At 38.3% G+C, this 13,425-nt stretch overlaps 1 protein-coding gene across 3 annotated transcripts in view; it reads left to right on the forward strand.

Annotated features, from left to right (window-relative positions):
• The window catches only part of AFF1 (ALF transcription elongation factor 1), a 231,117-nt gene extending 218,032 nt beyond the window's left edge, over positions 1 to 13,085 (forward strand). For 2 of the 3 annotated variants that reach the window (XM_089670570.1, XM_089670572.1), the window contains 3 exons: positions 182 to 225; positions 2,844 to 3,061; positions 5,829 to 13,085. In XM_089670570.1, coding sequence (XP_089526696.1) covers positions 182 to 225; positions 2,844 to 3,061; positions 5,829 to 5,950 — 384 coding nt within the window. In that variant the 3' untranslated portion in view covers positions 5,951 to 13,085. The remainder of the gene's footprint in view (positions 1 to 181; positions 226 to 2,843; positions 3,062 to 5,828) is intronic. The other variant, XM_089670571.1, reaches the window with a different exon arrangement.
• The last annotated feature ends 340 nt before the right edge of the window (positions 13,086 to 13,425 follow it).

Here is a 13,425-nt window from a genome sequence, read left to right on the forward strand (position 1 = left end):
ATTCCCTGCTGCCATGCGTATACAAGGTGGGTTTGGACTAAGATCCAAACACGCCTGAGCTAATCTCTTGGTGACGTATATTATTAAATTGATGTGTATTTGCTTGGAATTCTCAGAGTGTTGTGTAAAATTGTGAGTCTTAACCACAGATCTAACTAATTGCACTATTTATTCCAACCAGAGTTCATCCAGAGCTGCTCAAGTACCTTCTCCATGTGTTGCTAGGTGAGTTTCATTTTTTATGCATCAAAATCTAAATAAACAAATTGCCAAATGATGCAGTAAAGGAAGTTAAATAATATTTTTCATTCTTATAACAAGTAATGTTGGTACTGTCATGTTCACACTTTTAATTCCTTGCATTATGAGTCAGTCACACATGTCCATATTGCCCATTGCCCGCAGTGTAGACAGGTAGAAACCTCATTTGTTCCTGTGTGGCTAGATCATACCTGTGTGCTGCTATACCATGATTTTTTTTATCCAGTTATGGACATTGGGCATGCTTAAGGAAAATACACAGGGTATGCATAGTATGCCTTGAACTTCTCTCCTTCTGCCCCCCCCCCATTTGCCAGCAATTTCATGCTGTCAAAATGACAACATTGTTGACAATATATCTCCTGATCAGGGTGTATAAAGACTGCTCAAGCGAGATGAAGTACAAAGCAAAATTATTTTTAATTTTGATCTGCAGATGAAAGAAACAGAGTAAATACAAAAGGGTGACTTTCATCTGCAGATTGTTTCACTTAAATATGTAAATCCAACATTCCATGTTCCTGATATGTATCTGCTGTACCATGTACTTGTATGAAAAAGTATCCTATTCTTTTGTATTGCTTCCTTTGCGTGAAATCCCTGGTGTTCCTGCCAGTCCCTCTGCTTTCCTATTAAATACTTACCATGCTTAGCTGGAGAACATACCATGGTCAGTTCTCTAGCTGTGCTGGGAACTGAGCCTGCTCTCCTCTGACAACCCCCCTCATCCTCTCAGGATTAGGGGGTGTAAGGCCTCAGACCTTCCCATGTAGACCAGCTGTTTTTTTCTGTTTGGATTCATTCCTCTCTGGCAGTTTCCATCCTACAGCATTGGGTTGATTCTCTGTGCTCTTTGGTCTCCCTTTAGTTGTAATGGCAGATTCCCTTATTTGTCTAACATCATCCATTTTAGATTCAGGCGTTGATCATTCAGGCAGCACCTGGGCTGCAAGCAGTCCTCGGTCGTCCTAGTGAGGCCTTTAGTGTTTATTCCCCACCCTTCATTTGTATTACTTTTGTACATCCCAGTTGTATAAAAATTCATGTGTGCCTCAATGGATGAGAAAGATTAATGTTTTTTTTTTAACTACTGGATTCTACGGTATAAAGTATGATGGGTTCATATTTAACCACTTCATACATATATATATATATATATAATTTTTTTTTTTTGCTTTGTTAAAAAAAAAGTCCTATAAAACTGCAAATAATTGTGAAAAAAAACACTGATTTAATTTGTGAATATTTTTGCAATGTTTTTTTTCACTACCATAATTGTCATTTTAAACTGAGCAAATTATAGAATACAATTTATACTTTTGTTTCTATAGCAACACTAACACTTATCAAAGTTTTAGTTTTGTGTCATGTATTTTGTCTATGGATTGAACAAAAGATAACACAATTTTAGCAAGGCAATATCACATAAAAAATAAAAAAAAAAAGTGCGTGTTGATTTATGTTAAGTAATGACAAAGTTATCACGGAACAAACAGGCTCCTAGCAGAAATGTAAATGTTTCTCTGCTCCACAGGGGGTGTACAAATGGTTACATAGCACAGGTAGCATTTTTTGCATTTATAATTTAAATAGCGCATTATAAATTGTTGGTAAATACAAATTTTTAAACATTTACACCAAAATCTCTATACTAGATATTTCAAAGCACTTAAACGCATCTTTAAACATAAATGCCTGCAGTAATGTACGTCAAGAACGCATGTACATTTGAGTGGTCGCTACCTCTCCATTTATACTGTTCCCGTTACCCACCTACTATGATAGAATTAATCTTACATTTAGTTATTATACTCTGATTATTTCAGGACTGCTGCAACTCATTAATTATGTATTGTAAAACAATAAGCAAACTACCTGTGGAATTACTAAATACCGGAAAAAGGGAAATCCCTAGTTTCTTTGAATGGTCATCTGTGATCTTGAATTGAAGTAATAGGGACACAAAAGCTGATACAGCAGTGTATAGCAGATATCAGAAGATATCTTCACAAGTATGGGAATTATTGTCCTTAGCAGTTCTTGCATAGAAAGCACAGTAGCCCACATGTGAATATGCAGTCAATTTGCTAAGCTTACTAGAGCAATGATTTTGTATTTGCACGGCTGTGAGCACAATGCAAATCATATAAAGGTTGCATTAAATGTTGCTGTTTTAATGAAATGGAGAATGATAAGGTTTCCCAGATGACTGAGCTCACACCACACCATCCTATTTGCAGCATCACTGATGTATTATCAGGAATGCTTCAGCCTTGCAGCACGTTTTCTAGTATAAGGTGGAAGAGTGGTGAATATTGCCTACCCCACTTCTGTTTCAGCTATTTTAAAAGTCCTGTATCAGACATTTCCACCTTCAACTCTGCCTGCACTGTGAGCTGTCTGTGGTCATGCTTGGTGTGAAATGATCACACAAGTGAATGGTAGCAGCAGTACACCAGGTCCTAAAATTATTATACATCTCTTTCCACTAATTTCTGTTCATTAGTTGGATGGAGATCACATTTTATATTGTGTTTTTAAGCTGTTGATTAATGAACTTTACAATTTCTCATTTGTGCTAGAAGTTCTGGTACACCATCTCCACTGTCCCCAACACCTTCTCCTGTCAGCTCTGGAGGGTCTCAGCCAGGGTCCAACAACTGTGGGAGCCAGAGCAACTCGGTTACCATCCCTCAGATGATACATCACATAGCATCATCTTATGTCAACATCACCTCCTACATCCTCTATGCTTATGACATATGGGAACAAGCTGATTTGCTAGCAAAGAAAAACAAAGGTATGGTTTGTCATGGATTTTTATGTATCTATGTACATAGATGACAAAATGTCCATGGTTACATATGTTACAACTTTGTACTGCACTGTAGTTCTCTTGTAAACATGTGGAATTATAAATCAGAAACATGTTTTAAAATGGAAGTTATAGACCTGTTAATGGTTTTCACTGAAAACCTATGTACACATGAACAGAATAATATATGAAATTTTATCCAAGCATGTGAAAAGATTTTTTGCAATTCTTTTTAATGTATATTTGGGTAACAATATTTGCTCATGACAGTGGTTCGACCATACAATTCCTTAATTTTCATTTGTATCATTTTATTTAGCCTGAATAGACAGTCTTGTTTTGAGATAAAGTCAATGTGCTTATCTCAACAGTTATGCAGTATGCAAGTTCATCAAATTTTTAGGTGAAACACACTCTTAAAGGATATGTCCACCTTTGGGAACATGTTCCACCCATTTTTAGGGTGGAACATGTAACATGTTCCCGCTTCTGCAGCCGATCCCTAATCCCCGCACTCCCTGCGACATCAAGTCGGGGATCTTCTCCTCGTACCTGCTGTCACTATTTGAAAAGAGGGTAGTCGAGTGGGGCTCCACCCACGCGGCCACTTCATTAATTCACAGAGTTCAGTGTATGAATGAACTACAAAAACCTACAGCCTAGTGCTCAAATAACTACCAGGGTGCTGTTGAACACTCTAGGTTGCTCATTGATGCTTCCCGTAACTGCCTGCCTGTATGAAGTACGAGCAGACCGCTTACACTGACAGTCTGCATGAGCCCTGCATTGCACCCATAATCTGCTGAATGCTTTACAGGCTCCCAATAAAAAATAATAAAGGCACCTACAAAAATGAACTACTCCTTTAAGCCGGTCATAGATGGATCGAATCTCAGTCGGTTCAGCAGGGACCAGTCAAGAGTCGATCCATATGTGTGCAGGCTAGTTGTACCAAAGTTGATCCATTGATCAACTTCAGTACAATCAGCCTGTCGGATTTTTTGCATATATTGTATATAGTTTTTGCTATAGCTGCCTGCAGTAATCATTGTGTTCTGTCGGCAGGGAAGTCTCCCCACCGGCAGAACACAATAGCAGTGCGGGAGGGATTCTCCCATCAACACTGAATGTGTTGGTGGGGTAATTGAGCGATTTACTTTCCTGCAACCTGCGTGACTTTGAATCCTCTATGGCTTTCCTTAGAATGCTAATTGCAAAGAAACTGTATTCACAGTATTACATGTTGATTGCTTAACCACTTGCTACCAGAGCCATTTTTTCTATTTTTGCGCACACCTTAAAATGCACATTTTTGAACTGAAGATCAGTTACCACCCCCCCCCCCCCCCCCCACACACACACACACAGTGTATATTTTTTTTAAAGCAAAGATGCAGGAGAATAAAATGGTGGTAGTTGACATTCTTGATGCCACATGATATTACGCACATGTTAATCACACACAAATGTTCACTTAAAAAGTACATACGTACATTTTTTTTGCATGCATACACAATATATTACCCAATTTTGTAAAATATACATGAGGTTGTGATGAGTAAATTGATACTCAACATATCGAGCCTTAGAACTGCACACACTCATAAAATGGTGGAAAACTTTGGTACCCAAAATTATCCATAGGCATTAATTTCAAAGCCTTTACAAGCTATCAGTTTAGAATAAACTGTTAATAATGGCACTAGAATAGAATTACTGCTCTCATTCCGACATTCATAGTAAGATGTAACGTGTAGTACAATTGTTTCCATATATAGGGGCAAATACGTGTTTTTAATTTTTTTATTTGTTTTACTTTATGACGATCACAAAGGGCTCCAAATAGCTCCCTATGTGATAGCATACTGTAATGATAGGTTCTCATTGCTGAAATATTAGGGGTCTTTTAGACACCTTATGTCTCCCCTGCCCTCTACTGAAGCTAATGGAGCACAGATTGGGCCCTTTCGTTTCTTTCCCGACCACAGTGGCTGGGAAAAGTGACAGCTGAACCCAGATATGACATAATACATAATGGGGAGATTAGCGAATGGATATTTCTCCCTCCATTCAAGCTGCTGACACCCACCATGCTGGTTTTGGTTCTGCAGGAGGGACATAGGAGCCCAGGATACATTGCGGGGCAGTCTGGTAGGGGACCTTTGGCGGGCTGTGGGTGCCCTTTGCTCACTGAACAAATGTAAACACACTGCTGGCTAGTATTCTGGTATCACAAGTGATAACAGAAACATGCTGTAGTGTCTGCCATTCACAATGGGATATCTGCCTTGCTATTGTTCACTTGATATAAAGGCAATTTCACTTTGCATGTCTAGTATGTGGCCTGGAAATCCTCCTTGTGATAATATGCAGAGATTGCAGACTAGTTGTTTTCATGTTCAAGTGTAATCCACTACATGAGTCAGTGAACATTCTATGTTTATAAGTAGCTTTAGTTTGTGTCTCTCAGTTTGCATTAATCTGTGCAATGCCATATTGGGGGAATTTACTAAAACTAGAGCGCTCAGAATCTGGTGCAGCTGTGCGTGGTAGGCAATCGGCTTCGAACTTCAACTTGTTCAATTAAGCTTTGACAATAAAACCTGGAAGCTGATTGGTTTCTCTGCAGAGCTTCACCAGATTTTGCACGCTCCAGTTTTAGTAAATGTCCCCTGTTTTCTCATAAATTCACAGAATATAGGATGATGATGCAATTTGTTAACAATTTCTTGTGGCCTTTTTTCTGTTTCAGATTTTTTTGCAGACCTCAGTTCAGTGGTTTGCCCCCTTGCTCTAAACAGCACTATGACTGAACTGGTACACTACACTAGGCAGGGTTTACAGTGGCTGAGACTGGAATCAAATGTGACTTAAACTGTGCTTGCGGACACTTACTCTTTGAACTGATTTGCACTTTGTACGCCTAGAGTTTGCAATTGGACCCGTGAGTTCTAGGAGCAAGAAGAAAAATAAAAATTGGCTCCTGGGATCTGGTATGACTGGAATCCTGTTGAACCCTGCCTAGATCGCCAGGTGTGAAGATGAAGGAGACTTCACAATCAAATGAGGCCTTTTAGAAGTTCAGTGTGGTGTTGGAGAGGTCTGTCAATTTAGTGGTCTTTAAACATTTCTAATCAAAACCAGCATGGAAGAGGTTCATGATTTTTAGGTATCAGGCTGTGCACAAGCTACCGAGCAGTCCTTATCTGATCAACCAACTGAAAGTTTACTAGGCTTGTTACATAAGTTGACCCTTTCCTGCCATCAAAAATGTCTGAAAATACGTAGAAGGGATATGTCCAAAACCACACTGATTGTACACATATTGCCATAATGGGGAATAACATATGACCTTACAAGTTTTGCAGATTTCTTTTGTTAATTTCCGAATTCAGAACTTTGTGCCTTAATTTAACTTTCAGGTGTCCAATAGTTCCTGTCATATGTTATTATTCCGCAGAAACGTAAAGGAAAATGGCAAATTCTGTCTCATGAGAAACACTGCATCTTATATCTGGTGGTTCTGATACAGTCTAAGCAATTGTGATACAGAAAGCATTCTGTAATAACCATAAAGGGATGAGTGAAATTTGTTTTGGGTGTTCAGTTGAACGCTGCCATCAGTTACGATTGATAAGCCTCTAAAATCACTGCCACACTTCCATACAAGGATTAGCCGTTCCGTTCTGTGGCTTTTCATGATTTGTTAATCCCTCGCTTGGGATTTTCCTGTTATATGGAAGGTTTCCTTCATCATACAAACGGTGCCATTTTTACCACATATTTTTTAATATTGCCTGATTTGGCATCCCCTGAATCCATGTTTCTTCACTGGTAAGCTGTGAATCAGTTTTAACAAAAATTAACTATCATTCCCTACTAAAGCACTCTAAAAATGTATTCCTATCTTTCTTAATTACAAACACACAGTCATGAATTCCAGAAGACTGTTATTTCAACATATAGCACTTACTACAATAGCAGAACATACAGTCTTCCAGTTGACTGCTTTAAGTTCTAAAAATGATCCCATGTAAACCTTTTCCAACTAGTGATACTTCTTGGGCTAGTAAAGTGTCATAATCTGTACACCATGCTCTAAATACATCACATTTAGAGTGAACATATATGATGGTTGTTTTGTGACATTTGTTTAGATATGACCTCAATACCATTTTTTTGAGGTTTAACTTGATTGGTTTCTAGGTAAGTTGAAGATGAATTCAAAATAATTGTATGTAAAGTGTTTGGCTTCACTGCTCAATACATAGTGCTTAGATGTAAATATTTTTGTTCCAAGAATATGATCATATTTGGCAAGGGCAGCTATTCTTTTAAGCTACATAGGCTTTAAGGTGAACCTGTGGCCAGACTATGGGCACTAAATGTATGCATGTGATATTCTTAACACAGTACATGAGCTTTAAAATATGCCATCACTGACCTATGTAGCTGCAGGTACTGTAAAACAAGCCAGTCTCAAGGATCACAACAGAGACCAAATTTGAAGTCAGGTTGCAGTGAGTTACAACTAGCAGTACCTGATGTTTACATTAAAAGGCTAGAAGGCCTGTTGAAAAACAAGGGGTGATGAGCTATGACTTAGGATTTAGGATGCATTACTCCACAGTGCAGCTACAGAGGTAAGTCGAGACTTGTTTAAGATCCCATTCACACCTGAGTTATTTTGCTCAATTCTCGACACGAGACGAGAGTTCTGTGAATAAATGAACTACAACTACCATCAGCTACTGCGGCCGACAGTTTGTAGTTTTCAGTGGACTACAGGGGCGCTGCTGAGCACTCTCATAGTTCATTGATTGTTCCTGCAATTCACTAACTGCCTGCTTGTACGGGTGGTTATAAGCAGACAGTGAACTTAGTCTGTAGGACCCTGGCATTGCACCTGTGGCATGCTGACCGTGGGTGCAATGCTTTACATGCTCCAGTGTAAAAAAAATAAAAAATAAATGCATTTTTTTTGTGTTTACCTGCAAAATGATGTGCATTTATTATTATTTTTTTTTTTTAAAGGTGAACTTATCCTTTAAAGATATAAGGTGCCAAAAATTGACAATTCTGCTCCTGCACTAGAATTTACGCAAAAATCGCAAGAATGAATGTTCAAAAAGACTGTCTCCACATCTACCTTCCTATGCTCATGCCTATTGTGAATGAGGCCTAAAAGCTCAATTACTGCTTAATATTATGTAAATGTTTGATTGTCCATAATCTGGCTCATAGGTTCACTTTAAATAAAAAGAACCTAGGATATGCAGTTGTCTATCAGCATGAATAAATGCAGGCAATGGTTTGCTTTGCAAAATAAAGGGACCCTGTCAGAGTAGGAATAGGAAGCTGTCATTTGCTGACTTTAACGGTGCTGACTCCTGGGCTGTCTGTCTGTCTCACCCCTGTCTTCACCACCTGATTCACTGACATGGAACAGATGTTTAGGCAGTTAGGTGCATGCATTTCCTCTACGTCAGTGACTCAGCAAGTAGTGAATCAAGAATAAGAATTGGTACCAGAACATTTACATGCAAAAACAAGTCTGCAACATCAGTTGGCATCATGATTCAGGGCTACTTGTTATTTTTAAAAAGGGTATGTCTAACAAATAGTACAGTATATTATGTGGCGTCACCATTGACTTTTTCATGTGAGCAGCAATATCCAAAGAAGTGATCCCACTACCACTGTATAGCAGCAGCCGTGAAGGAGAACCCAATGAACACCAGTTAGTGAAACATGTTGTAACAGGGACGGTAATAAGTTGTGCAAAGCAGCTGGGTGTTCAATTATTTCAATATAATCAGATTCAGTATCTACAGTTGTATGAGCCATTATCTAAACATACATACCAACACAGTAATACTCACAATCACAACAGACACATGGATGGGCATTAGATGGCTTATGTCGGGAATATGGGAGCCTCTATTGCTAATTTGTATTTTAATGTGTTTTGGGCTATGGTCCTCATACTTGTACGCTTTGGCAAGTGTGATCCAGACACGCATGTACATATCAAGTATCCTCATGTACATATCGAGTATCTGATATACATATGTTTGCTCTAAGTCCAAGACAAAATAGGGAATCAAGAAAAAAGACTTGACCACAAGAAAGCACCTTCACTTTTTGAGTCAGAGACCTGACACAACTGTGCAGTCAGTAATGTGTTGGGACACATCATAAACACTTGTTCTAGATTAGTGACTCATACAGTAGCAAAGCAAGAAAAAGGACGATGTCCTCTCTCAAAAACAAGTCCGCTTTCATTTGTCTGTCTTAACCGCTTTCCTTAAAATCACTATTCTCACCCAACACCCACCCAATCACCCAACTCAGTGCAGCTTTACTTGTGAAGTATAGTTGGACCTAATGTCTAAAAATAAAAAAGCATAGTTTCATGAGTGGCCTCACAACATGACCGCAATATGCAATCGGTTCTACAAAAAATGTTATTGTTAACATATAGTCATGAGGATCCAAAGATGCATTTCATGTCATCCTTATAATTGGTCCTGGTAATTTAGGGCTGAACAAATTAGGAGAAGGGAGCCAGATCTGTGCAGTAAAAATGAACGCCTAGCTTAGTCTAGTACATTATTGGCCAGGCCTGGCCATGCATCAATAAAGGAGTATGAGGGTTGTTACTGAATGGACTGTACACTGCTGTGCTGTGGAAGACCGGAAATAAACATATACCTTTCTTTTTTACAGTAATATTATAATGCTTATTATTTTTAATAATCAGACCTGACAGATTATAAATCATACATTAGTGATATTTAAAACCACTGATCCTGTAGACAATAGGTTCAATTTACTAAACTATAACACAGGTGTTTGGTATTTTCCAGTATATTTGGCTCCCATTGCTGAAACTAATGGTCAGTCACAACTGAAAAAATGATTGTTATGGCTAATACCAGTTGTTACACCTGACTAAACTGAGCATGTAGTGTGAATGTGATCATCTTTATGGGGTTGCGCATCAGTAAATACTATACCTGCTGCAACAGACAAGCATAGAGCTTCATCCAGAGGTAAAATAAACACAATTAACATGTCGAAGTAAAAACCCTATAGATAGATATTTATGTAGTTTGCCAGCTAGGTTATGTTAAATAACCCGCTTATAGAACATCAGACTAGTTAATCTGTAGTATACCAGTTTAATTATAGTAAAATCAACTCTGTGTATATTCACTTTTTAGGAAAAACCCTAATTAACTTATTACTTAGGACTCGTTCACACCATCGTACAGAGACGTCAGTTTTTCTGAATGCTTTCTGCAAGGGCACAACAAAATCAATGGTTCTCTATGTGCCCTGTTCACACCACAACACTAGTATCACGTGTGATTTCTGCGCAGAAATCTGCAATGTGTATAAAATTCATTCATTGAAGCGCGCATGAAAACTAATGTAAACTGATGTCTCTGCAAGTGAAATCTGTGCATCAGTTTTCCTGCACGTATGGTGTGAACAAGACCTTAAAAATGTTGAAGACTGTTGGTTAGACAGGTAATTATAAAACTACATGAAGAAAAGATTCTAAAGGTTCATTGTTATCCCCCCCCCTTTCCCCCCCAAGAAAAATGTCTATACTTAACTACTGCGTGCAGGGGTTTTACACAGAGCAGCCTAGATCCTGCTCTTCTCAGGTCTACCGCAGGATCTCCTGGCTCCTCCCTTCTGTCGGGTGTCCCCACAGCAAGCAGTTTGTTATGGGGGCACCTGATGCTCCGCATGTCCATTCAAACACAGAGCCACCCCCTCTCATTGGCTGACTGGCTGTGATTGACATTAGTGGGAGCCAATGGCTCATGTTTGCTGTCTCAGCCAGCTGAGGCTGTTGTTCATATCACTGGACCGCGATGAGGCTCAGGTAAGTATTGAGGGGGCTGGGGGCACTGCTGCACACAGAAGGTTTTTTACCTTCATGCATAGAATACATGAAGTTAAAAAACCTTCTGCCTTTACAACCACTTTAAAGAAACAAGACTAAGCTGTTGGTAGTAGTTGTGATGGCAGAAGACCTTGAATGAAACACAGGGAACTACAGTACACACCATGAGAAGCATATAAAAGCTGCAGAAAAGACGATGGGGGAAAAAAACTAAGCTGTTGCTCATAGTGACTAATCATGTTTCATCCTTTATACTGTGAGAAAATTAAGCAACACATGTTTTATCACTAAGAACAACAGCTCAGTTTTTCAGAAGTAAATTTACTCCTATACAAAACTTTTACAGGTAGTCAGAAAACAGATCATACCCCATATCTTCCTTTAGAATGAGAGACAAACCAGAGAGGTTGCTTACTCATGATCAGCATTGCATTTCTCAGGGGATCGGTAAGTTTTTTTTTTCTCGCAGTTTTCATATCTTGCGCAAAGAATTCCTGCTGTCACTTTTTAGTCAGCACTAGGGATCAGATTCATTAACTGGCACATTTATTAGTAAAGCCATCTGACCAGTCGGTATATTCTCACATTGTAAGTGTTAACATTTAGCTGTTGTGAATCATTAACGATTAGCTTTCAACTCCTATCTATGAATACATTTTTCTTGTGCCTTTTACCAGGCACATTATTGACCACTCCAATTCCAGAGCAGTTGATGTACACAGCACCATCACACGATGTGCTATCCTGCTGCTCGTTTTATGAACTATAATAGTTCTAACTGAATATGTTTCCAGTATTGGGAATACAGTTGTCCAAGTCAGTGTCAAGAATCAAAAGTATGGAAAAGGTTTACATGGTTGAAGTTGGTGATAATACTCCAGAAACCGTGCACATTTTGTAAATCACATTTATTTAGTTTCTTGGTGGTCTTATTAATGCAAACAAACTTGGCTATATTCAGTTGCAATGATTTTAATTCTAACAAGTTTTCTTATAAATATAAACTTATTTTGTGTTTTTGTATACATGCCCATACAGAAATCTCAATTATGTTTGGGTTAAACCAGTATTATGAAATACCTATATTTCAACATTTTTTTTCCACACTTCTATATGTAGCCTGCAAAGGTCACAGTTTCTTTTGCCAAGGATGGCCAAAAGTATTCTGCAGCAATTGGGATGCTTATAAAACACACAAACCCATATAAATTATACCATATATGTGACCACTGTGAATGCAATTTACAGTGTGGTCAATTTGTAACAACCACATCTAGGTGGGAATACACAATAAAAGAAAAGCAAAACATTCCCTGCTGATGAGGGCAATATTTTTTCTAATAAAATCCTTTTCAGTAGTTCGGGATGTCTTTCTAACTTTTGCAGTGCCTTATACATGTCATTTTTTTTTCTTTTTGCTTTAACAGCTATATTGATTTGCAGCTAATTCTGGCAACAGTCAGTCAGAAGCTCTAACATGGATTTATGGTTAGGAGCATGGACAATTTTATGCCGTAGGGTTGTTGCCAAACTACTAGTTCCATGATGCTTTGGGCAGGGGCTGTAGTGACACGTGTTAAAACATCTCTGCTCTGCAGCATTTCCAGAGCTACTTCTTATAATTTACACCATTTCATAGTTCTGTGCTAAAATCTAACTTGATGGCAAATATTCAGTGACTGATCCCCAAATTAATTTTCAAATCAGGACAGCCTACTCCTTTCTTACATATCATAATGCTATGTGCAATGGGAAGATGTGCAAAGGAAACAATAATGGAGGTAATTGTATTTTAACTCTTCTGGAATAAGTCTGCATTCTGGGGCTTCTGTGAATATTCTGTAGCTGCCTTGTACAGTTCTTTAGGAACAGAGAGACTAAACAGATGTGATTTTGTTTATCTTTTATTTAAAGAAGAAAGTCTATGCTAAATCTCTTTCCAAAGAAGCTGTGCCACTCATATTTTGTTAATTATATTGTTGACGATGAGGATAATTTGCTGTAAAGAACAGAGGAACTTAAATGATTTATTCTTTCTTTTGGCAAGAGAAATGTCTGAATTAAGCTGTAAATAAAATATCAAATACATTTTTATGAATGATATTCTTGCATTGTTTTACAATGGTATGGAATCACATTGTGTCAACAAAACATGGGATCAGATGCTCAACCCAAGTAATATTAGGATATGTGCAGATAGACTACAAGCTTTAGCCTACTGCTTTTACTGTGCATGGCATGACGAGTATGCAGTCTTGAATGCAGACTGTACGTGAAGCATAACAGAACAGGGTGAACAAATCATGCATCCAGTGTAGTAATGCTGCCGTTTGATAGGTACAAACATCCAAATGCACAGATTAAATACATTGCAGCTTTTACCTGTTAAAGGATTTGTATATTTTAATTGTACAGTAGGACACACTGT

This window comes from Staurois parvus, unplaced genomic scaffold (genome assembly GCF_062004578.1).
Source record: "Staurois parvus isolate SC_StPar_1 unplaced genomic scaffold, SC_StPar_1.0 ptg000091l, whole genome shotgun sequence".
NCBI lineage: Eukaryota > Metazoa > Chordata > Amphibia > Anura > Ranidae > Staurois > Staurois parvus.